We start from the raw sequence: 24,300 nt of genomic DNA on the forward strand, positions 1-24,300 counted from the left end.
ATCCTCAATGATTAAGGTGCTGGAGGGTTTTGGTTTTCCACAACAGGTAGTGTTTTCCTTTGATTTTGTTTTTCCGATAAGGACAATGCATGTTGAACCAAGCTGGACTTTGAAGCAGCAAGACTGCTCTCATATTTTGCAGAAGGGTTTGAAATGCATGAAGATGTTGTTGTTGGATGTTCACTGTCTATGAAAAAATTGGAAGAAGGTGCCTCCACTCTCAACACAGCATTTTCTTGAGACTTTTTTTTCCTTGTTCGGGTGGTGGGAGACTTTTCGGGGGATGAGAATGGACGGGGGTGTTGTTCAGCGGTACCATTTGTATTGGTTGTTGTTGTTGATGATACTGTATCATGTGGTAATGTGGTTGGATGATCTCCTACGGCGTTGTTGTTGGATGGTTCGGAATATTGGTGGTCGTGTTCAGGCACTTGTTGTTGCTCGGACTCGTCATCCGAAGTTGAAGCCTTTGATTTGGATTTCTTGGAGGGTATGTAATCGACACAAGGTATTCCCTTCTTCTTACTTTGCATTGCGTGAACCACAAAATATTAATTTCAAATAAAAAATATTTTCAATGAACGTGTTATCAAAAAAAATATTCAAATCGAAATATTGAATTTGACTCAACTTACCATCTCCTACATGGTCTCTCTGAATCACAAGCCACGTGTGCTGAATGACAACTCAAACATGCTCTCTTCACATAGGGTTTCCTCTTCTTTTCCTTCTTCGAGGTCGAGGTTGTAGGTTGCTCGAGACCCGAATTCAAATCTGGTCTCACGTCTGCTTTGGTCATTTTTTTTGATGTGAGAGGTTTATTTTTAGAAGGTGTACGGAATCTGAGTATTCCGAGATTGGCCTGAAGACCATCAAGATTGAAAATCTCGTTTTTCACATTATCCGAGATTAGTTTGAAGACCATCGTCGTTTTGGAAGGGAATGTAAATTTTCTGTTTTTAGGGCTGTGTGATCCTTGAATTGCTCGTGTTTCAACAGGGTTGAAATCAATGAGGGATTCTCGAAAAATTCGTTTCACTCTGGTTAGTATGTGTTATCCAGATGTTATCAGTTGATACCTCTGTATTGAAATCGAATTATACAATCAGCACAGTGTCACCAATAAAAAAGGATCAAAGCAAAAAATCCCTTTTCATTGTTCTTGCCAGACTGCTCATCCACAATGTTCGAAGATGACGACATTTTTTTTGAATTCTTCCCAAGTTGTGCATTCTTATTGACAAACAAGAGTATTGTTCATTACGAAGAATAGTGCTCACCCTGTTAAAAGACAATTGGTTTCCGAGTCCACATTGTCACATTAAAACAGCTCCTCATTTTGAACTCATCCAATTTATGCATCGGAAATCTTCAATTCCGAGCTTTCCATTCTTGTCGCTCCATCCATGCATGACCCAATTCATCCACACGACATTAAATTCCAATCAAAAAATAGTCCAAACCAACATTTAAAAAATGCTCAAACATACCTCACGTATTTTCTCCTCGTCATCTTCATCATCGTTACTGCATAGTAGCAGGAACGCACAATTTCTATCCAATATTAAGCTTGCTGCTTCTGCTAACAAGATCTTGCAAAATAACATCAAGCTCTTATACAATGTAAATAGTAATCCTGCAAATTTGATTCGAACGATCTCCATTCCGATTGCGGACTAGTGCTGAGAGCCTTTCATACGAACATGAGCCCTAAATTTGGAGGTGCTGGTGGAATGGGTGGAAAGATGCCATGGGAAACCAGCTTTGAGAAGGGAGAAGCATTGAAAAAGTTTGGTATTGACCTCACTGAAGAGGCTAGAAAAGGAAAATTATATCCCATCATTGGACGAGATGATGTCATCCGAAGAACCATCCAAGTATTGTCACGTCAAACAAAGAATAATCCAGTGATCATTGGTTTGCCTGGTGTCGGTAAAACGGCCGTTGTTGAAGGACTAGCTCAACGAATTGTCAAGGGAGAAGTTCCAGACAGCATTAAGAAAAAGAGATTAATTGCACTGGATTTAGCAGCAGTGGTTGCTGGTTCAAAATTTAGAGGTGAATTTGAAGAGAGAGTTCAAGCAATTCTTAAAGATATTCGAGAATATGAAGGTGAAATTATTTTATTTATTGACGAAATTCACATGATTGTCAATGCAGGCAATGCACAAGGTTCCGTCGACTTGTCAACATGTTAAAACCTGCACTCGCAAGAGGTGATCTGCACTGTATTGGTGCAACCACTTTGGACGAATATCGAGTGCATATTGAAAAAGATAAGGCTCTTGCTCGTCGTTTCGAACAAGTGCTTTTGAACGAACCTACAGTCATTGATTCGATCGCAATGTTGAGAGGTAGAAAAGCTAATCTCGAAGCTCATCACGGTGTTAGAATTAGTGACAATGCCATTGTGAGTGCTGTAGTTCAGTCAGATCGGTACATCTCTGATCGATTTCTACCAGATAAGGCCCTCGATTTAATTGATGAAGCAGCAGCCTCTATTCGATTGCAACAAGAATCTAAACCAGAACATTTGGAAAAGATTGATCGTTCGATCATTATTTCTCGTATCGAGTTGGAATCTTTGAGAAATGAACAAGATCCAGCCAGTATTGAACGCCGCAAGAAACTCGAAAAGAAAATTGAGGAAGAGCAAAAACAAAGTGATCTCTTTACCAAACAATGGCAAGAAGAACGAGATCGATTAAGAATTACCAAAGAAAAGAAACAACAATTGGTGCAATATGAGAAACAGCTCGAAGAGGCCTTCCGTAAAGCAGATTATCAAACTGCCTCAAAACTACAGTACAAGACCATTCCAGATTTGAAGAAGGAAATTGAACAAGTCTCAACAGGTTTCACATTAATTAGTGACTCTGTTTTGGAAGCTGACATTTCTCGAATTATTTCACGTCGAACTGGAATACCTCTCGAAAATTTATTAATTGGTGAAAAAGAGAAATTGTTGAAAATGGAAGAACATCTCTCAAAGAACATTATTGGTCAGGATGAAGCTATTCGTGCTATTTGCAACACGATTCGAATTTCGAGAGCTGGATTAACAGATCCAAATCGACCACTCGGTTCATTCCTTTTCTGTGGTACTACAGGTTCTGGTAAGACTGAATTAGCCAAACAAGTGGCAAAATTCTTATTCGATGACGAGAATGCCATGGTTCGAATTGATTGTTCTGAATTGATGGAGTCACATAGTGTTTCTAAATTATTGGGAGCTCCAGCAGGTTATATTGGCTATGAGGATAGTCCTCAACTCACCGAGTCTGTACGAAGAAAACCCTATCAAATTGTATTATTTGATGAAATTGAAAAAGCTCACAGAGACGTGTTAAATGTCTTGTTACAATTATTGGATGAAGGTTTTCTCACAGATTCAAGAGGAAATCATGTCAATTTCAGAAATACCATTGTTATTATGACCTCCAACGTTGGTTCAGAAATATTTGCCTCACTCCCAGCAGGTGTTCCTTCAAGTGAAGCCAAGAAGGAAGTGAACGATTTGTTTAAACATTATTTCAGACCTGAATTTTTGAATCGTATTGATAATATTGTATTCTTCAATCGATTGAATGAGGAAAATATGAAGAAAATTGTAGACATTCAACTTTCTAGAATTGCTAAACAACTCAAAGAACGAAGAATGCTTTTAGAAGTGAGTCAAAACGCAAAGGATTGGTTAGCTCACGTTGGATTTGACTATCATTTTGGTGCTCGACCTCTAAGAGAGCCATTCATAGCAATTTATTGACACCACTTGCAAAACTCTTGTTGGAAGGAACTGTAAAGGAAAATTCCAAGATTCATGTCGATTTTTCTGGTCAAGTGAATGAAGACAATGAAGAAACTTTAGATATTACAAGTACTCCGCTCGAAGGTCAAGTGGTAGAGACCAATGTTGAAGAATTGTAAATATTGTTGGACTACAAGCAGCTTGTGATTTTCCCATGTCAAAGGGAGTCTTTTGTACACACCATGTAATGCAGTAAAATTGAAGAGACGTTGCCAAGTGCATTCCACGTCAAGTCGAACTGAAAATAGCAAAATGAAAAAAATGTCTCCATCAACAACTTCAACCAGCAAGTTAAAATCATCCTTGTTTGGTTCAACAACATCTTCTCAAAATAATTCATCGGAATCAAAAACGAATAATCCAATATCATCATCATATCGGGATCGAACAATAAGTGAGCAAGAAGATGATTTACAAGAATCGGAATTTGATCAAGTGGCATTGGAAATGGGAAAATCAAGTCAAGCATTAAAACAAATTGCTGGGGAAATGCGAGATGAAGTGACTTCGCAGGTAAATTCTCTGAAAAGGACCACTGCTAATGCATCGGAAACACAAGCAGGAATGGGAGGAGTCATGAAGCACATGAAACATGTATTTGAAGTGAGAACTTGGAAACAAATGTGGCAATTAGTTGGAATTATTGTCGTTACATTTTTCATTGTATATTATTCGATAAGGATTTCGTGGTATTTTTTAATGTCACCCTCATCAGAAACCAAATAATAGTTGATTGTTGTTGAGATAGTTGACAAATGATCAACTGCACGTGCCATCCATTCTTCTCATTGACATAAACATAAAACACCCAACTCAAAACAAACTTATTTAATGTGACAACTTGTCATCAAAATTAATACAACTCTCTACGAATTGTTGTTAAAACAAATCATGCTTAGATAAATAATGGTAATAACAATCTAGAAAGTGTGTTGTTCAGGCTAAGATGAACACCACCTCTCCCCTACTGTACACTTAACTTTACAACATCTTACTCCTTTCTAAGGTAAAATCTTCTGTACTTGTCATCCACTCTATCCAAATAATAAGCACCAGATGAAATGTAGTCAGTTGGTGTAGTGGAAACAAAATCATGTTTCAAGTAAACGTCCATATTGTGATCCATAGTCTTGGAATATTGTTCTGGTGTAATCTCTTGTCTTTGGTTGAGTCTGTTTGGTAAATCGAGAATATGCTTAATATCCTCCAATTGATATCTGTGCTTCTTGTGAGTCGTCTCTCTTCCTTGGAATTCAAACATTGCAGCAGCCAATCCAGATCCATAAGAGAACAAATTGATGCGTTTGTCTTGGAGTTCTTGACCCTTCAAACCAACCAAAGAAGTCAAACCAGCATATAAAGAGGCAGCATAGGTGTTACCTAACTCTCTTGGAAGGTAAGTACTTGCTCCGACCTTTTGTTCATAAATCTTCTTTGTAAGACCAATAAAGAACTTGCTAGATTCATTGTCATTGTAGGTCTCTTCTCTTGGTAGACTTCTAGCAAATTGCTTAATCTTTGTCTTGGTTTCATCATCATTAACTCCATACTTGGCAAATAATGTCTCCAATTGGCTCTCCTCAGCCAAAGCAAAATCACTGTAAACCATACGAGCAAAGGACTTTTGAACAAGCTTATTGTACGGAGCATGGAAACACAAATAGTCCAAATCAGCCACAGAAATTGGTTGTTCATGTCGGGATCTTAATCTCTCATAGCAAATATCCAAAGCCTTCAAATAACAAATATTTGAATATTGTCCATCCACTGTTGGGAAATAACTTGTCTTCTTTGGCTTGTAAAAGTCATAGGCGTGTTCCATATGGAAAGCCTTCAATCTGAAATCACTGAAACTCAAAGGAGCATCTCGGCCGAGCAACATGGCCACAGCACCAGCACCTCCTGTTGGTCTAGCTGGACCCTTATCATACTGAGCAATATCAACAGCAACCACTACACTGTAAACATCATTCTTCTTGGTTGTGGTATATTCGGAATTGAGCCAATAGAGTCCATTGAAGAGAGCATTAGTTGCTCCGTAACAAGCATTGATAGTATCAATTCCTTCCATTTCAGAGTATTCAACTTGAGGGAATTCTTGCATAATAAAGCTCTTAATGGATTTGGACTTATCAATGGCAGATTCAGTACCAACTTCGAGCCTCTTGACCTGCTTTGGATCAATCGAGTACTTATCAAAGAGACGCTTAACAGCACTCATAGCAAGAGAGACTGTATCTTCTCTCTCCAAATCTACAACGGCCATTCTAGATTGTGCCAATCCAACCGTGTACTTTCCTTCACTGACTCCATCGTGTTGTTCCAAAGCAGATTGAGAAACAAAACGATTAGGGAAATAGGTTTCCATACCCACAATACCGAAATGTGGATTTTGAGTCTTGGAAGCAACACTTGAGAAGGAAGCTTTTTGGCAAGCTGATGATGACGATTTCAAGAAGGTGGTCGATGCCTTTTGATTAACCTTTCGTATCAAATGGGTTGCAGCTTTGTGTGATTGATTCATTTTTTTGGTTGTGTACGTTCGGGATGATACGAGTGGAAGGTTGCGTGTGAAATGATGGAGTTGTGGTGTGTGTTGATTTTGTTTGGAAGACTGCATGGATGGGTGTGGTGTGCGACCGTCATCCCATTGAAATCGCTAGAGGAAAGGTTGGCTAAACAGTAGAAGTTTTCGGTTCCCGAACTGAAGATCCTTTTCATAAAAGCCGAAAAGGCGGGATCATGGAGAATTTGCTATTCTTTCTTTTTAAAGTTGTCTTGCCAAATGCCATCTGGAAACAATTCACAAGCCGAAAAGGAAGTCTGTTAAAAATTGTGTTTTCTTGATAATAGAGACATTTCGGTTAGCTTAACAAAGCCAATCAAGGCTGGCATCTTAATAAGATCGTAATCTTTGGTTGTTGTTCAAGATAAATCATATGGTATCGTTATTGGGTATTGTATTGGGGTATTGTTATTGAAATTATTGAAATTTGTTCAGGTACGCTAGTAGATTATTAGAATCACAATGTCATTTACACTTTCATTCCTCCTCTTCGTTTTCCACCTCTTCCTCTAGATGAGGCACCACCGCCTCTTCTCTGGACTTGTCCTGCTGTTCTCCTTTTTGGTTTTGGATGAACTGTCGTGTCTTGTAAAAGGTTATCCAAATTTATAGATTCTGGTAGAATTACATAACGAATGTTACTTCCTCTCACGCTCATATGCTCCAAAGAAACTGGATTTTTTCCTTTTAATGTCATCTTGACTGCTTTTAAATGTGTATTCATACTCATGTCAACTCCTAAATTATGATTGAAATAATTTCAAGTCAAATTGTTGTCATCATCATAATATTGAATCATGTAAGGTTGAGCAGGACACATCATAATGTTACAATTAACGAAATAAATATCGGAATTAGAATATTACTCACCTACGATGGTTCCAGCAACAACTGTTCCATTCTTTAATTCAATCGTTACCGATTCTCCGCTCAATTTCATAAGGAATCTATATATTTCAAAATAAATGACAGTGCATCAATAGAAAATCATCGTAAATATCATGCAATGTAAATTTCCATCATTAAAATAATTATTAATCATCAACAAATCCGATCCGATATAAAAACATCAATAATTAGTGATCATCGTTGCCGAAAAAAAAAAGTTGCACCTACCTCACAAGCCTCATTTTTTTAACTTGAACACGAAGAAATAATTTACAAGATTAAAGATTTATAATAAAGCAAATATTTAAGAATGGCACTCCATAAGAATCATTGAAATTTAGTGCTATGAACTCTCTCAAGCTTTGGAAATGTCCATAAAAAGTACCGATTATTATATATTGAAAATATTCATACAAAAAAATGGTTTCACCTCGATCTTCTTCCCGACTCATGAATGCCCTTGTTTGCATCGCAACAGGCTCGGAAGAGATGGAAGCAGTAAATATTATTGATGTTTTGAGAAGAGGAAATGTTCAAGTTACAGTTGCCAAAGTACATGATCAACAACAACAGCATGATCCATCATTGCGAGTGCTCGGATCTCGTGGTGTAAAGTTGAGGCTGATGTTCATTTTGATGATGTACTGGATCAAGAGTATGGAGCAATCGTTTTGCCAGGTGGTATGGGAGGAGCTAAAATATTCTCTGAAAATACTAAATTATTGGATCGATTGGCCAAACAGAGAAAGAGTGAACACGGTATTGTTGCTGCAATCTGTGCAAGGTGAGTAATGAAATAGAGAACTCAAGAATGATCATTTCATTGGTTGTTATATTGCACAATGTGTGTTTTGTGTTCAACCGATCTGATGAAATTTCAGTCCTGCTCTCGTATTGACTAAACATAACTTGTTAGATGGTGTGAAACAAGTGACTTGTTATCCATCTTTGAAAGACAAGATGCCACACTATGATTGGCATGACGAGAAAGTGGTTGTTGATGGAAATGTGGTGACATCGCAAGGCCCATTCACTGCAGTATTTTTCGCTCTCAAGCTTATTGAACTCATGGTCTCTAAGGAAGCGAGTCAAGAAGTTGCAAAGGGTCTGCTTGTACAGTAGAATATCAAAAATCATGCCGTATATTAAGGTAATTTTAACAAGCTCACCAATAGCTGGAATGTCATTGACTTAATAATAGAGATGACATTAAATGATGTATTATTTATTGCAATTATTCCATTTACTATTCAATGTTAGGAAGAATGATTAATCTCTTTTTCATTGATCATCCTACCATTCAAGGTTTGTTCTTTTGTGTCAAGACAACCACAACTACTCCACGCCAAACACATCAAGGAAGGAACATAAAACACCCAAATGAAAGAATTGGCCATAACCATTCATTACTCCCTTCTTTAATACCAAATCAAATCCAACACAAATATCACACATATACAACAAGATCATTCCTATCATGTTAATCCTGGAAGAAGAATATTCAGAATCGGACAAACAAGAACACTGATTTGCAATGAAATAATTTATGACACTCAAACTTGTCGAACAAACAACAGAAAACAATACAATGAAATTCCATAAAGTAAACTATTGGAAGAAGCAGATTTTTCAACAAGTAAGGGAGCATAACAATAATGAATAATGGAGAACAACACTGTAAATAGAATGAAACAAATGAGAATGCAACAAGACCAATAGGAGAAGAGGTTGGTTCTTGTGATGACGAATGTGTGTAAAGCATGTTTGGGTGGATTGGAAACAACTAGAGCTGGATCCATGATGGATGGTTCTGCCTTGCAAGAATTGATCAAGCTGCTGGGTGGAGAATAGTTTTTCTCGAACAAATGCCAAAAGTCATAAAGAAATCGAACTATTAATAAGAGTTGACAAAGCATGAACAATAGAATACCATTCAATTCGTGTTCCATCAAAAAGGCAATCTCTGCACACATGATGACTCCAAATACCATTTTCATGATGAATGGTGCAAAAGAATCATTTTCATTTCGAAGCGTAAAGAAAACTCTGCAACAACAATACAGAACAATGAGTCGTTTCACATACCCATGATACGACTGGAGAAATTGTTGTAAAAGTCTTGGATTGAAACTATCATGATCTTGGAGAAAAAACAAAGAACTTAATTGAGACATCCACTTCCCCGCCAGTAGATGTGATGATGAATACAAGTTCATGGACAAGAAGAAGCGACTAAAATCAAAGAACACAATATAGAAATAGAGAGGAAGAATTGGAAGAATGAATTGAGAAAGTCGTGTTGTTGTTGTTGTTGTTCTTCTTCTTTCCACTCGACTTGAAGAAGGCAAATGGTTGTGTGGAGGTCTTCCGTCCATGCTAAAAGCTGCTGTGAATTTTTCTCGACGTATTCTCTCTCACGAAGAAGCAGCAGAATAGTAAATGAACTGATATCACGTAATCGCTAAAAGAGTCCAACGAGATTTCGGATATTAACACCTCGTTGGACTCTTTTAGCAATGGATTGATATTGGAGCAATTTATAATGAAAAGGTCGTATATCCCATTATGAATGAATTTTCATGAATGTGGAAATGCGGGTCTTTTTATTTGTTATTCCAAATGATTTAAAAAACTTATCCAAATGGTATTCATCTCTTTTATTGAACTTGAAATGATCACTTCCTTAGTTAGGAAAAAAAATATTTTGTGAACCTCAACGTTAATAACAACCACAACTACTCCACGTCAAACAAATCAAGGAAGGAACATAAAACACCCAAATGAAAGAATTGGCCCATAACCATTCATTACTCCCCTTCTTTAATACCAAATCAAATCCAACACAAATATCACACATATACAACAAGATCATTCCCAACATGGAAAACAAGGAACATTGATAAGATAACTGAGAAACTCGTAGTTCATGGTACATAAAGCATCTCGTGTGGATGATGGATTGGAAGAAAGAAATGACGCTCAAACTCGTCGAACAAGCAAGAAGAAAACAATACAATGAAATTCCAAAAAGGAGATGATTTGAAGTTGAGGAAGGTGTTTCTTTCATCGTTGTTGCCTGTAAGGGAGTGTAAATGTAATGAATCATCAAATATTGGAAAGTAAATAGAAAAACACAAATGACAAGACAGCACAGCCAAAGAGAGCTAGAGGAAAATGATTGTTGTGGAGAGTGGTGGAGAGTGTTTGATGTTGTCAAGTCTTGCGCTGGATCCGATTCAGTGGATGATGTTGCAACCAGTTTGTTGTTGTGGTTTGGAGCGAAGGACATCAAATGCCAAATGTCATGAATAAATCTTGCAACGAGTAAGACTTGACATAACATGAACAACAAAATCCCATAATGATCCTTATCCATAACAAACGCTATTTCTGCCCACATTATCACTCCAAATACCATCTTCATTAAAACTATTCTAACATTTCCTCTCATTGCTAATATTCCATCAGTGTCCCAAGTGGCAATCTTCCAACAACAATAACAAACAACGAGTCGTTTCACATACACATTCACAGATACGAACCATCTCTGAAGATGGATTAAACTATCCAAAGGAACATGAGAGGGAAGAAGGAATGAATAATTGATGGGAACAACATGAGAGTTCATACAAGAAAATGGCGTTTGCGATATACAACGACTGAAATCTATCATCAAAATCCACAAGTAGAGAGGAACTATGGGATATACAAGGTTCGAAAAGGTGTGCTTTCCATGACTTGGTTCTTGGTTGTTGGACATGATGTTTTTTGTTTGTGGTGAGGATGCGACAATTGTGTCCGTCAATGAACCATCAGAGCCTTGAGGTTTTCTCTCTCTACACGTTTAAAGTGAACCCTTGCTGATTTGAAGTATTTTGATGTCGTTGAGCAATGAAATCTATTCATCTGTCAGGATGAAAATGAAACAGCCGAACTCTCTTGAGTTTCCATTTTTCAAACATCTTCACAGTTCATCTATGGCTTACTTGTCCCTTCAACTTGTCGCATGTCGGGTATTTGATCAATCTCACCAATAATCGTGTTCATGGTATCCAATGGTTGAGTTGTTAGATGTATGCCCATTCAGGTGCCCTTTAAGCGAGCCATAAACGGATGATGTTTTGGTCAACTTTTCTGAGAAACATTAGACCCTCAAATGGCAGAGAACTTAAAATTCTTTGACAGTATTCTTGACATCAAATTCGAATTTATATTAATGCTTAGTTCAATTCTTTTTGTACATTCGTGAAAACATGTCAAGAAAGAAAATTATTGTTGTTCATTGGATTCAGCTCTTGAAGTTCCTCTACCTCCTCTACTGCTTCCTCTGGTACTAGATCCTCTTCCACCTCGATATGATGAGCTTCCTCTACTACCACCACGGCCTCTTCCACCTCTGCTACCACCACGACCGCCTCTTCCGCTTCCGTTCGACATGGTCTCTCCAAATGTTTCCAAGTCAAGTCTTTGTTGTTCTTGTCTTTCTTGTTTGGTTCTTCTATTTTTCTTTTCATCACTTTCACGACTAATTGTATCGAAAAAGCCACTTGATTTGTCGTATCCTTTGTGAATATGCTTTTCCTCTAATTCTTTAGCAATAACATTCTTGTCAAGCTTTTGAAGATTAGCTTGAATGTCAAACTCCTCCTCGAATGCTTTTTTGTCCTTCTTGGAAGCACCCGTTGTTGCTGGCTTATCGGAAGTGCTTGCTGTTGCAGCAGTGGCTGTTGTTGTGGTAGTGGTTGGTGCTGTTGTTACTGGCTTAACATCCTCTTGAACGCTTGTTGAAACAGCAGGAGAAGTTGCTGTAGTAGCCACAGGAGAAACAACCTCGCTAGATTTTAATTGTTGTGAAACTTGCTCTTGTGGCTGAGGAGAGGTTGTAACTACCGGTTGTTGTTGTTTTGGTGATTGTTGAATGGTTTGCGTTGGTGGAAGCTGGGTTTGTTGCTGTTGTGGTGGAGGAACGTTTTTAGGAGGCATATTTACCATTGGATTTGGCATTCCCATTGGGTTGAATCCCATTGGTCCACCATAAGGAGGATAAAAGTATGGATTCATGTAAGGATTCATGTTTGGTGGCATCATTCCAGGATTTGGAAAACCAGGAGGATTATTTCCTCCCATTGGAAGTGTTGGATATGGCATTCCACCAACTTCATTTTGCGGTAATCTTGATGATGAAGGAATCATTGGTTGTTGTGGCTGTTGTTGAGGTGGTTGAGAAGGAGGTTCGCAAACTGTGAGATCCTTGATGTCAGTTCCCTTGAAGATGATGAAGGGATAGATCTTGTCGAGAGGAGGAATTTGTTCTCCTTGTTTTCTTCCTTCAGTACCAAACATTTTGACTATTATTTATGGGAATTATGATACGGTATTGTTGTATCAGTTCATCATCATCATCATGAAGGTGTTGTATGATGTATTATGTAATCATCATCCAAATAATTATTAATATTTAAAAACAATTCAAAATGAAAGGATCGTAAAGCATTGATACAATAGTGGTGATGAATAGACAAATAGAAATTATGATTGTTAGAAAACACAAGAACACATGTGCGGATTACATACCATCTCTCAAAGCTACAGTACTAGAAACGGTATCCACGTTAAACAGAATACCCTCATAACGAATATCGCTTTTGGAAATCAAACTAATTTTACTTCCAACATAGGGAGTTCCTTGTGGAGACTTTGCATCGCCACTTGGTGGGTTACCAGGTCTTGGATTCATCATTACAGAAGAATTGTAACAACTTATTTTTTTTTATGAATTCCTTTTGTAAGTCATTTGTTGGTCGAAAAGACTGGCTTCAATTTGTTGTTGCGCATTTCAAAGCCTTGATTCATCAGTCAGCTTTTGAATTTTTGATGAAATCCAATGGTACAAAGGTGTATTCTTGTCGTCAAGTGCAGAACTCGTTTTTAAAAACTCCAAAGCTCGAGTGAAGTACTGCAAGGCTTGCTCTCTGTCTCTTGTGAGCAAATGCATGTCTCCAATTTTGGCATGCGATATTACCACACTTTCCACAGTTAGGCTGTTCGAAATGAGCTGCTCATAAATTTGCTTGGCTCGTTCTAAATTTTTCATTTTGTACGAAAATACGTCTCCCAATTTGATAGATGTTACAGAGAGGACTTTGGCTAATTCTTCTCTATCATTGGTGGATGGATTATGTAGTACACTTGTTGCACTATTAACTGTAGAAATAGTTTCTTCCAACATTTCAGTAATTTGTGTAAAGTCAGTAGAAACTGTTTGCAACATGTCGCTCAAATAGCCGGATGTAACACAAAACAAAATCAATAGTTTTGGATGCAATTCACATTTGGAATGTGTGGCAATGAAAATGTCTTTAAATGCAATGCTTCTTGCTTTCTCCATCCAATAGGGGCCACAATTTTTGTTTAGTGCATATTCTTGTTTTGCTAAATTAGTATAAAATTCAATTCTTCGTAATTTCAATTCAGTTTCGTTTAGCTCCGAATTGTTGTTTTTGCTCCTCTCATTCTCGTTTCTTTCAAATAATATTTCTACATAACTGTCTGTTAGGTGCTGTTTGAAATCATCACTTTCATAATTTGAGTGTTGTCCTTCGTTGGTATTCACTAACTCTTGATAACAATATTTACAAAGGGATTCTGTTTTGGAGCTCATGCAGCCAATCAAATAGGCAGAACATTTGTTACATTTGAAATCAGAGGCTTTCATTGCAGATTGCTCTCCATTTAAAACAGATTGATAGGGACATTTCAACTCTTGGTTGTTGCTTGTTGAAGAAGATGAAGCCTCGGACACTGCTTCGTTGGACGAAAAGTATGGGCAAGTTTTTGGAACATGGTCATTGCTTTGATTATCATCATGTTGTTTCAATATTAGAGACACGTGCGGATGAGGAATATGATTCAGAAAATTCTCCTGTTTGATCAAGGCCTGTTGTTCCTCCTCCGACAAACTTGCAATGTGTGGACATTGTTTCAAGAGTTCGATCATTCTTCCGTCCTCTCTCTGCATTTTTTAATTATTTGAAAAATCAAACAAGTTAATTTTGTTTAATATATTATTTGAATTATTGTCATCGAGGTCAGAGACCAGTGTTTACATTTATTAAGTCTTTCAAAATTGCAATGGATTGATCGTTATACGAGGGTGATTGCTTTGTAAGGGCAGGTGAGGACATGGCTGCATGCATTCCAGATGTCAAATGAGACGAAGAATACAAGGAGTTCATACTTGCCGAGTTGCAATGTACATGACTTCCAACAGCTCTTGCTCGTTGTCCTACCAGTGTTGACAATGAACTACTACTTGCTGAATGTTGATGGAGGCTCAATGAAGAATGTGAACCTGCAGAAACAACACTCGTGCTCGTCGTTGCTGATGGAGTCTTATAGCCACAACAATGATGATGAGGCGTGGAAGCGTTGCTCATGTGATGACCTTGAGGTGTGGCAGTCGTGTGGTTGGCACTTCCGCAAATGGAGCATGAAACACAGCACGATGGTGGCGTTAAACCAGTGGGAGCATGAGGAGAGGGTGGATCGTCATTGAATTCATAATCATTGTCAAGTAAATTTTCATCTTGAGTATTCATCATGGAATGAGGATTACTACTTCCACAATACATATCAAAGAGCATTTCATCATCGCCTAGAATACTACTAAATCTTCGGAACATGCTGGATCGTTCTTCCATATCTTGTTCAACATCTTCAATAATTTCCGATTCATCCAATGAAAGACTCGTTTCATCGTCGCAGTTGCAAGGATTGTCGTTAGCAGGTTGTGTAGGCTTGGTTTGAAAATCCATAGCTGACTCAGCATTAGTTCCTTTAGAACCCTTAGATCGTGCAGTTTGAGTAGCCATAGTGGTAGTGGTCTTTGAAAGTTGTGATTCCTCACTCTTCTTATGATGGGATGGGGATTTACCTCGGTGATTCTTTCTCTCTGGAGATTGAGGTGTTTTGATCTTCTTCTTTCGTACCGAGATGGAAGGAGAGCTTGAATATTGGAGTTGAGAGAGAGCCTGGGGTGATTGAAGGGATTTATGAGATTGGTGTGGGAGTGGTGAGGTACAGTCTCTGCTGGCAATGAGGATACAGAGAAGTGGTGAGGTTGCTGCGAGGTGGTACTTGCTCTTATCATGTTCTTCTTCTTCTTCATAGAAACTTGTTTGAATTGTTCTCTTTTACCCGACGTGGATGTGGTGGTTGATGGATTTTGTTGTTGTTGGTTGATCATCATGGAACGATTCACGACAGAGGGTGAAGATGCTCCTCTCGCAGATGTTGTTGTATTTCCCATGTTGATGTGGTTGTTATTATTGTTGTTGTTGAAGAATTAGAATATACACTGATGAGTTTGAAAATATGTACAGAAAAAGTAGTTGGATAGTGTTGAATGTGGGTGGTTCAAGAGATGATGATTCACACAAATTCAAAAGAAGAACCTCTAGGGTGTTGTATGAATTGTTTTGTGTTAACTTTTTCAATGTTGAGAGAATAACAAGACTCTTTTCAACACTTTTGTGCGAGATCTCTTTCAATAATTGTAAAAAACGTTTGTAATAAAATCAATGTATAGTTGATTTAAGGCCCGCTACAGGAAGTGAATGCGATAATCTGCAGGGTGGAGTCCTGACTCAACTCTCTCTCTCTGGAAGTTATCTCAGATGATGAGGAAGATGATGTTATTGATGATGAAGATGATTCTCTAACGCCAGCGTCAATCCAAATCAGCCACAAACAACACGAAGAGAGAACACAATTTGGTGTTTTTTTTTAAATAGCTTTCATAACCTTTCATCGAATATGTTTGGAAAAACATTAATTTTCAAGGAGTCTTGTTACAAATTTGGACGAATAAAAAAAGAAGCTGACTTCTGCAGTTGAAATGCAAGTGACTGGTTGATACAACCGTATGCTATCAAGCAAGGCGATGTTACAAAAGAGAGCTATCTCAGAAATATATTTCTGTTGTGCAAATGTCTATTTGGTGTGTGAATGATCAGATGGAAAGAATAGAAGGTAGCCTTTTTCAATTATCTTGATAACTGAATTCTGACGAATCTAATCCTTTGTGTTCAAACCCAAAACCCTCTCTTGGTTTGTTTTTTTTTGTGTTACAAAAAAAATGAGAGCGTTTTTGCAGGGTTGTTGTTTTACGGCCGTACCTGAAAATAATGATGAAACAACACGCTCGTCCGATAAGAAACACAACACAAAGAGGAAAAGTGAAATTATTTTGAAATTGAGTAAAGATGTAATTTCCGATGAAATAATTCCATGTTTTGATGCAAAAAGTCTCATTGCATTTGCTGGTGTATGCTCGGAATGGAGAAGAATTGTCAAAGCAACCAAAGTGAGAGGTGTAAAGTGTAGCTCCGTTCAGTATAGTACCTCTAAGCTCATGTTTCAAGTCTTACCGACTCGCAAATGAGTGGCTTGGTACATGGTGACTTGAATGAACTATTTTCAGAGTTCTCGTTTGTCGGAAATATTGGGAGAAAGGGAAACGACAATGTAACATTTAAACAATCAGTGTTTAAACGATTATTCAATTCGAAAAAAATTGAATCATTAACGTTACATTCCACCAATGTCATCACAAAAGATATTCCTTCTAGACAAGTTTCATCACTCACGAATTTGAAATTGATTAATGTTAGTGTGAGCATGGAAAACTTGAGAATTATATGTAATAGATTAGAGAGTTTAACAGAGTTGACATTGATCGGAAATGATATTGATCAAAGAGCAGGATTAATTCTTGCCAACTCAAAATTGAAAAATTTGACACATCTTACCATCGGCAATAAGATTGGAAGCGAAGGAGCTGAGCACTTATTGACAACCAACAAATTGAAGCGTTTGAAGAAACTTGAATTTACTGATCCCATTGGAACAACCTTTCAAACTGATGGATTTATCGAATATGTTCCACTAATTGACTGCTCAAAGTTTCCAGATCTTTGTAGTTTTACATCATGCCGTCATTTATTATCGAAAGAAGGAATAATGAACGTGTTAAATAGTGGAATTTCATGGAAAGAATTGACATTTATAGGATGTAGATCATTTGATGATGATTGTATATTGCGTATTGGCAAGATTACTTCAATTGAAAAACTCTGTTTAGAGGACTATTGCGGTATACCTTACATTGGATTTAGTATATCATACGAATACTTGTCATCTCTACAAAACCTGACGCATCTTGAGATAAGTGTTGACAATAATGGTTTGCTTGAGTTATGTAAAATTGAGCCTAATAATTTGAAATATTTCTGCAACTATGTACACTTTTACCATTAGTAATTAATAAATTTCGTCTTGTAATCACATGTATTCTTGACCTTGATGCATTGACTATTTATTGCTCAAGATCTTGTATCTTTTGATTCTTAACCAAAATGTTGGCCATATGAGAAATTTCAAAAAGAGAAGCTTTGTCCCTAATGATCAATAACTTTCTAAATTCTTCCACAGGATGTTGTATCTTGAATCTGCATTTCGATTCCAACTCCATCGAAAAATAATTGCTTTCACGGTGGATATGACCAAACTCATTAATATCACCCTTCTCAAATGCTTCTTGTTCAGCAGCCGTTTCATAGGGTTTTGGTCGAATTCCAATAAAATCACACAATTCTTGCTGTTCTTTCAAGTTGCCAAAATATAGCGATCCAGAAAAAACATGCAAATCAGTGCATAGAGATTGAGAAAATTCTCGTTCTGAATTTGTCAAAGGAGTACATGGAGTACAAAATTGATATTCATCAAATAACATTCGACTTTGAGGTCTCAATCTTGGGCAAAACATGTACAACCGCACAGGTGATTTTGGAGTGATTCTCTGAATGAAGTAATTGGCTTCAAAGGGACTCAATATTAATGCAATGTTGGGATTATGTTTAGAGCAAGCAATCCATGTCAATGGTGTCATATAGTCATCATGTTTCGGTTTGACCAATAGGTGTTCAATAACAACCTCTATGAATTCTTTGCTTGCATATAGCACTGGTTTCCAGCATGATTGGATGCAAGTATTGGACAAACTTGTCTTTTCAAAGGCATGTTCTAATGAATGAATATTTGTTGAAAAGCATGGAATGGTTCCACGAACGAAAAACATCTGTACATCAGGTGAGATGATGTTCTCGGCAGCCTTTTGTAGCGGAGGTCTTTCCACTTGTTTTTCCAATTCCAATTCATGTTCCAGTTCTCGTTCTTGTTCCTCGTTTAAGAGTTGTGAAAAAAATTTCTTGTCATTCATTCGAGATTGTATATTGCTCTTGATTTTGGAAATTGTTTCTGCAAATTCTGAGTGTTGTTCATCATAGTCTTGTTTCATGTTGACCAATCGTTTATCAAATATTTCTGCAATCGTTTGTAATTTTCTTTCATTTCCATAAAAAAGTTGTAATTTAGTAATCTCATCTTCTTTGCATCTCTTAATGTATTCTATTAAGGTATGATCTGTTTGTTTCATTCTTAATTTCGCAGATTGCATCTCAATGTATGCTAAAAAGTCATCATCTTTTGCTTTCATTCTTAATTTCGCAGATTGCTTAATAGAGAATAGTAAGCCATTAGTTGCCCATTGTAAATAATGTTCTTGTTCCATACTAATTCGATTAGAAATTGACCACTTGACAATTTTCTCTTGAATGTTTTTACACGAGTCATACTGAGAGGAACAAAGATTTGTGTCGACTTCTTTTGAGGCCCAAAATGCAACAGTCTGTCCCTTTCCAAATAATCTCATTCGCATACATGCTTGTGACAATCGTTCAAAGGTGACACCTTGTCCCAAAGTAACAGCGGCCTTTGCTGCTGCAGGAAATCGGAGATCAGTTCCTCGTGTATGTATATCGTCCAAATACGTAACACATCTATCTAATGAGTTTTTATAAGGTGACAACTCGAGTGGAGTAATGATACCATTTCGATCGAGTACCATGATTCTATCTTCCTCATTAAAAAATACAGAGGCATCAATGCCTTTGTCTTTAGGAATTTGGCGTAACCATTCCAAAGCTATTTCTTCATTGCTCATCTCCAACATGAGAGCTCCTACGTCCAATAACACTCGAATGGGAGGATTACATTCACAAATTTGTTGAATGACATTCTTTGTGGTCATGTTGGGTTCAATGACGTGATAGTCTCCATTTTCTTTCAAAAGAAGCTTTTTGAACATATCTCCGAAGTGCCTTTGAGTGCTGGAAGTTCATTAGGAATAATTGAGGTTGGTAATAAGCATGATTTTGTTCCTGAAAATCCACAGGTCGGATGTTGTGCCTTTTTGCATAAATTCCAGGCACTGCTTGATAGCTTGTGTTCAAACTGTTTGCATTCTCGAGCAAGAACAACTCGATTTAAATAAAAATCAACGGTTGACATGTTCTTGAAAGCATGGGGTAAAGTTGGCGATTTTTAAGCTGATAGTCAGAAAGGTTGATAGAATGAAAGGATCTCAATGATGATGGAATGTTTTCCTTGCATGGAGTCTCACTCAACCATTTCTGATATTCAATATCCGGATTTTGCATACACTCTAATGATTTAAAAACAGTATCTAGTTGTTCATGTGACAATCCAGAGTAATAATAGCTTAACAGAGTGAGTAAAATTGCAACATCAGGATGTCCAAATTCTTTAACGATAAAAGCAATTTCACACAAATATATATATCAAAACACAAATGATGAGAATAACTTACCTGCTCTTTCTGATGCAACATCTTTGGCTCTGAATGGAACAGCCATTAGTTTGGTGCTATTTTCTCGTACTCCATAATTGACTCTCCATCTTTTGTTCAATGCATGAAATAGAGTTTGATATGCAAAAAGACCTCTCATGATCAACAATTCATTCCATGTGACCGTGTCTTCGTATAATTGTTGAACTTGATCCATTTCGCTCTGTGAAACCTCTTCCTTAGTCATGAATCTTTCCAAGAGTGGTCGATGTTCTTTTTTAAAAGGAATATTGATATCGGCTGCATGTCCATCTAAAATATCTTGCACTAATGTTGGAACAAACTCTGTCGAATAAATATTTCGATCTAATAATCTGAAATGAGGAAACTCTGACTGATATGAACCATCGATTGCATGAAATTCTGATTCTCGCTCAAATGTTTCAGCAAATGTCTTGGCACGTCTTTTTATAAGTCTGAAAATTCGTTGTAGCATTGTCCAACGTAATGAATCCGCATCAAGAGATAGTTGATCTCCAATTGTGTATATTAATTGATATCGAACGTGTAATATTTCGTCAGACTCATCTAATACATCTCTGCAATTTGTATCCATCCACTCTTGCAGTTCAATAAACTTTCTTGACAACATGTATTGAGTTTTTAAACCCGTTTCTAAACCTTTCAGCTCAAACGACAATCGATACTCTGGTACAGTGATTAACACTCCCTTTTGTTCTTTCAAGTTCACTAAAGACTGTTTCAGTTGATCGAGTTGTTGTGACTCCAATTCTGTGTCTCTTGAAAAAGGAATTGTTAATACTTTTCTTCCTAAAATACCACCTAACTTGAATACGAGTGAAGTAAAATTGGTGTTAAGTAGCTGCTTCAACACTGTTAACCGTGCAAGTTGGTTAGTATTCAATTTCAATGCAAGCATTGGGATAATTACAGATGTTTTACCTTCTCCCATATTGAATTGCATCACCATATTACTATCGCAGTACATCATGTTAGAGGCAACCTCAAATTGTATAGGACGAATCATCATATTCATTTCAATTTCTAATATGAGCCATTCAGGGTACATGCTTGGCTGCCAATTCTCATGTCCTGTATTTTCGAGCTCTCTTTCATAGAGTACTTTTTTGTTCATGTCCAAAGAGAGTGCTTGTAATCGTTTAAAACGTTGTTGATGAGTGAATAATATGGCAATGGCTCCAACTAGATCTCGATGGAAGAAAGGATTATTAGATTTGTTTTCGAATAGTAGTTGTGAGAGAATTCTCGTTGGTAGTAGCTTGGGCCACAATCCTGCTTTGGAACATGCTTTTGATGATGGTATCCGACATGGTTCGTAAAGCTTTTCTACAGTTTTCCATAATTGATCCAAAGTTGAGGTCACACATTGTTCATTCTCTATCTTGTTTCTGCTATCAACGGTACTTTGATAACTTGTGACAAGCTCCTCCATGTACTCCAAAAACAAGGAACTATTGTTTGATGTGAAAAAGCTGTCAAATGAGGTATCTGGAATTTTTCCAGTCTCGAATATCAGTTTGGCTGTTCGAAAAATACCTGTGTTCAATACAGAGGATGACTGAGAACGTTTGATCTTAAACATGTGTGTGAGAATATCAAAGTTTGCTTTTACATTGTGTTCAAAAGTATTCTCAGGAAAATGTAAAGATGGCAAGTGAGGCACTGTGGAAATAGGGCTCGTCTTGAGTCCCTTGATAATTGTGTCAAAAAATTCCTTTAGCTTGATATTCATGCTAACTTCTTTCATGTACTTCTGGAGTTTTGGGAGTAAACTTTGCCATGAAAAATATTGCGAATGAGAAGAAATGTCGCTGTAGGATATTGTTTTGGATCTGTCAAAGAAAGTTGTAATAATTGTTAACATGGCACTCTTTCTTGATTGCGCCTCTTGTTCGTATTCGAGGTTTATCCTGCGATTGTACTCTTGAGGTTGTTCATAATATCGTTGAGGTGAGTGAGGAGCATTATCAAAGCTCACAAAATCCGAGTTCAGGTGGTCCTTTAAGGTTTGTTCGTTTAAAGAAATTTCTTTCACGTTCTCAATTTTTTTGTTGTGGCTGGTAATTGTGGGAATTGTTTTCGTCTATTATGGATGGCCAACAGATAAGCCAACAATGTTTCATATCGAGAACCATGTTTGTAGCCTAAGTATGAAAGAAGGAAGGTAACAAAACTATTGCTTTTCGTTACAACGATATGATACAATGACAAAAAGTAACAATGAATATCATCGAGTGTGAACCATTCCACGACTGAAGGAAATTCTTGAACTTGTTTCAATTCTGTCATTTTCCCGTAAACCTCGTATTGAATGTTCGCTGTTACATATAGAGATTTGGTCCTAGAGCTCCATGCTAACCTTCGAATTGTATCTTGTTTTGATGAAGGCTCTAACTGTTTCTTAGGCAAGCTAAAATTGCTCACTTGTTTGGTAGAGTAATTGTCACATGACAACCAAGCATTGCTATTATACTTGTTAATTGATTGAAAATATGCTCTTTCATTAAGGAATAATGAGTGTGGAAAAGGTGGTTGCTTTTTTTCATCCTTCATTGGTTGAGGATATAAAAATGATAATGATTGAGAGTGTTCATAAATCTTGGAGGCTATGATAATAAATGCGTCATGAGCAGCCATACTTGGAATATCAGCTGGCCAAGTTGCGTTTTCCATTTCATGCAAATGATATGGGTAATATTCTCGAGTAGGGGATAGTTTTGCTATTTGGAGTAAAAGCGACAGATCAAATTCTTTCAGTGGTTGTTGTTGCCAGATGCGAGTGGAATGCAAAATATGTAACGCAGTCTCTGTGCCTGTTTGTCTTGTGAAGGGTCTTCGACTACAGATGAAGTAGTAGCATGGAGAAGAGCCAAAAACAACCAAGAGGATAAATTGTCTTCGCCCTCCAATTGCCAAAGTAAATTGTTGACTCTATATGCAAAATACTTGACTGGATATTCTCTGTCACTGTTAATTATTTGTACTTGTTGATGTCCAGTTTCGTTTTTACGTGACACATGTAAAGCTCCACAGGGGACAAGAATAATCCTTTCACAATTCTTAGATTCAAGTACTATTCCGCTTCGTAGCCCAATTAGAGTTCCAATATTGCAATGCTCCACTACATTCATATCAAATTCTTTAGATTTAAGATATTTGTACTCCATCAAGGTAAAATGTAATCCCTTTCTTGGCAAATCTAAAGTTATTTCATCCATTGTTGCATTAACAAATAAATGGAGAAAGAGAGAGTCTTCAATTCTAGACATTGGCTTTAAAATTTCTCGAAAAATACCTCCATGAACATCCAACAATTTACGGCCTGTAGATTTTTCAGTCAGCACATTTTCATTGAGGTCTAAAATATATTCGACTTCAGAGACGAAATTAGGGTCAAAGAAGCTCTTTGGTCGGAATAAAATTTCATTACTGACACAGTCAAACCAATGACTGTAATCATTAACAAAACCATATGGCAAATCTGTGCCAAAAAAGGTGTCAGAAAATAATTTTAACTCTCTCTCTGGCCTTTGCTCGATGATCTCGATAGTATCTCCAAATTGGCTAAATTTGTAAAAAGCTCCATTGATTTGAGCTCTGGTCACATACGTTCCTTTCACACTGCCAGGTTGTACGTCAAATACTTGTGATGATTGGTAAACTCATGATTTAACAAGAAGAAAATTACTAACCATAATTTGAAAAAAGACGAATGTAATCTGGATGAGCCGTCACGCTCGATGAAAGTCGTCCAACGGGGGCGCCGTCAACTAAAAAAGATCCTCTTAATACATCTATTTCGATAATGGTAGTTCCAAGGTCAGTTGTTAATGTAGAATGGTACCATCTATGATGCGCTTCCGTGTGACTATATCGCTTCCATGGTCGTAACTCTCCCTTACAGGCCTCTTTCCAGTGAGAGGTAATGAATTTAGAGAGTACCGATGGATCTCTTTGGATCTCGTTGTGAATAGCCATCTCAATATTATGAGAGGTCATGTAATACTGACGAAGTAGAAACGACATAAAACTTCCATAGGAATCTGTTCCTTTGTTTAAGAGCATGTTATCATGTAGAATGGTGAGGACTTGAGCCAGGTTTGCAAAGCGTCAGGATCTTTTTCGAATAAGGTAGAAACATGAAGAGGAGGTACGGAGTATGTCATTGCAGTACAGCAACAAATCTGTACCAAATGATTTCTCATCGCTACAAGTTCACGAGTGGGTGCGTCATGCATCTTTGGTAACAATTCCTCTACTAAACGTTCCCACTGGCATGTTGTCTTTCTT

The 24,300-nt window shown here is 37.3% G+C and overlaps 14 protein-coding genes across 14 annotated transcripts; 5 read left to right on the forward strand and 9 right to left on the reverse strand.

Annotated features, from left to right (window-relative positions):
• Nucleotides 1-11: 11 nt before the first annotated feature.
• Nucleotides 12-799, reverse strand: C9374_001402 (uncharacterized protein; the record flags this gene model as incomplete). Its single annotated transcript, XM_044689959.1, has 2 exons — nt 12-525; nt 636-799. 2 exons carry the CDS (start codon nt 797-799, stop codon nt 12-14), a joined length of 678 nt encoding a protein of 225 aa, XP_044551800.1.
• A 904-nt stretch (nt 800-1,703) lies between these two features.
• On the forward strand, nt 1,704-2,198 carry C9374_001403 (uncharacterized protein; the record flags this gene model as incomplete). Its single annotated transcript, XM_044689970.1, has 1 exon — nt 1,704-2,198. One exon carries the CDS (start codon nt 1,704-1,706, stop codon nt 2,196-2,198), a length of 495 nt encoding a protein of 164 aa, XP_044551801.1.
• Nucleotides 2,199-2,344: 146 nt separating this feature from the next.
• C9374_001404 (uncharacterized protein) lies at nt 2,345-3,927 on the forward strand (the record flags this gene model as incomplete). The annotated part of the gene is made up of 2 exons (XM_044689981.1): nt 2,345-3,670; nt 3,742-3,927. The coding sequence occupies 2 exons, from the start codon at nt 2,345-2,347 to the stop codon at nt 3,925-3,927; spliced, it is 1,512 nt and encodes a 503-aa protein (XP_044551802.1).
• A 142-nt stretch (nt 3,928-4,069) lies between these two features.
• C9374_001405 (uncharacterized protein) lies at nt 4,070-4,534 on the forward strand (the record flags this gene model as incomplete). The annotated part of the gene is made up of 1 exon (XM_044689992.1): nt 4,070-4,534. One exon carries the CDS (start codon nt 4,070-4,072, stop codon nt 4,532-4,534), a length of 465 nt encoding a protein of 154 aa, XP_044551803.1.
• Nucleotides 4,535-4,799: 265 nt separating this feature from the next.
• C9374_001406 (uncharacterized protein) lies at nt 4,800-6,332 on the reverse strand (the record flags this gene model as incomplete). Its single annotated transcript, XM_044690003.1, has 1 exon — nt 4,800-6,332. The coding sequence occupies one exon, from the start codon at nt 6,330-6,332 to the stop codon at nt 4,800-4,802; it is 1,533 nt and encodes a 510-aa protein (XP_044551804.1).
• Nucleotides 6,333-6,843: 511 nt separating this feature from the next.
• On the reverse strand, nt 6,844-7,504 carry C9374_001407 (uncharacterized protein; the record flags this gene model as incomplete). Its single annotated transcript, XM_044690014.1, has 3 exons — nt 6,844-7,112; nt 7,245-7,321; nt 7,491-7,504. The coding sequence occupies 3 exons, from the start codon at nt 7,502-7,504 to the stop codon at nt 6,844-6,846; spliced, it is 360 nt and encodes a 119-aa protein (XP_044551805.1).
• A 178-nt stretch (nt 7,505-7,682) lies between these two features.
• Nucleotides 7,683-8,384, forward strand: C9374_001408 (uncharacterized protein; the record flags this gene model as incomplete). Its single annotated transcript, XM_044690025.1, has 3 exons — nt 7,683-7,866; nt 7,917-8,046; nt 8,144-8,384. The coding sequence occupies 3 exons, from the start codon at nt 7,683-7,685 to the stop codon at nt 8,382-8,384; spliced, it is 555 nt and encodes a 184-aa protein (XP_044551806.1).
• Nucleotides 8,385-11,531: 3,147 nt separating this feature from the next.
• On the reverse strand, nt 11,532-13,002 carry C9374_001409 (uncharacterized protein; the record flags this gene model as incomplete). The annotated part of the gene is made up of 2 exons (XM_044690036.1): nt 11,532-12,610; nt 12,837-13,002. The coding sequence occupies 2 exons, from the start codon at nt 13,000-13,002 to the stop codon at nt 11,532-11,534; spliced, it is 1,245 nt and encodes a 414-aa protein (XP_044551807.1).
• Nucleotides 13,003-13,098: 96 nt separating this feature from the next.
• On the reverse strand, nt 13,099-14,280 carry C9374_001410 (uncharacterized protein; the record flags this gene model as incomplete). The annotated part of the gene is made up of 1 exon (XM_044690048.1): nt 13,099-14,280. One exon carries the CDS (start codon nt 14,278-14,280, stop codon nt 13,099-13,101), a length of 1,182 nt encoding a protein of 393 aa, XP_044551808.1.
• A 70-nt stretch (nt 14,281-14,350) lies between these two features.
• On the reverse strand, nt 14,351-15,570 carry C9374_001411 (uncharacterized protein; the record flags this gene model as incomplete). The annotated part of the gene is made up of 2 exons (XM_044690059.1): nt 14,351-15,292; nt 15,343-15,570. 2 exons carry the CDS (start codon nt 15,568-15,570, stop codon nt 14,351-14,353), a joined length of 1,170 nt encoding a protein of 389 aa, XP_044551809.1.
• A 1,130-nt stretch (nt 15,571-16,700) lies between these two features.
• On the forward strand, nt 16,701-17,579 carry C9374_001412 (uncharacterized protein; the record flags this gene model as incomplete). The annotated part of the gene is made up of 1 exon (XM_044690070.1): nt 16,701-17,579. One exon carries the CDS (start codon nt 16,701-16,703, stop codon nt 17,577-17,579), a length of 879 nt encoding a protein of 292 aa, XP_044551810.1.
• Nucleotides 17,580-17,637: 58 nt separating this feature from the next.
• C9374_001413 (uncharacterized protein) lies at nt 17,638-19,467 on the reverse strand (the record flags this gene model as incomplete). The annotated part of the gene is made up of 1 exon (XM_044690081.1): nt 17,638-19,467. One exon carries the CDS (start codon nt 19,465-19,467, stop codon nt 17,638-17,640), a length of 1,830 nt encoding a protein of 609 aa, XP_044551811.1.
• A 178-nt stretch (nt 19,468-19,645) lies between these two features.
• C9374_001414 (uncharacterized protein) lies at nt 19,646-21,757 on the reverse strand (the record flags this gene model as incomplete). Its single annotated transcript, XM_044690092.1, has 2 exons — nt 19,646-19,923; nt 19,990-21,757. 2 exons carry the CDS (start codon nt 21,755-21,757, stop codon nt 19,646-19,648), a joined length of 2,046 nt encoding a protein of 681 aa, XP_044551812.1.
• A 284-nt stretch (nt 21,758-22,041) lies between these two features.
• On the reverse strand, nt 22,042-24,075 carry C9374_001415 (uncharacterized protein; the record flags this gene model as incomplete). The annotated part of the gene is made up of 3 exons (XM_044690103.1): nt 22,042-22,730; nt 22,811-23,653; nt 23,703-24,075. The coding sequence occupies 3 exons, from the start codon at nt 24,073-24,075 to the stop codon at nt 22,042-22,044; spliced, it is 1,905 nt and encodes a 634-aa protein (XP_044551813.1).
• Between the last annotated feature and the right edge of the window lie 225 nt (nt 24,076-24,300).

The sequence above is a fragment of the Naegleria lovaniensis genome (genome assembly GCF_003324165.1).
Source record: "Naegleria lovaniensis strain ATCC 30569 chromosome Unknown tig012, whole genome shotgun sequence".
In the NCBI taxonomy this organism is placed as follows: Eukaryota; Heterolobosea; class Eutetramitea; order Acrasida; family Naegleriidae; genus Naegleria; species Naegleria lovaniensis.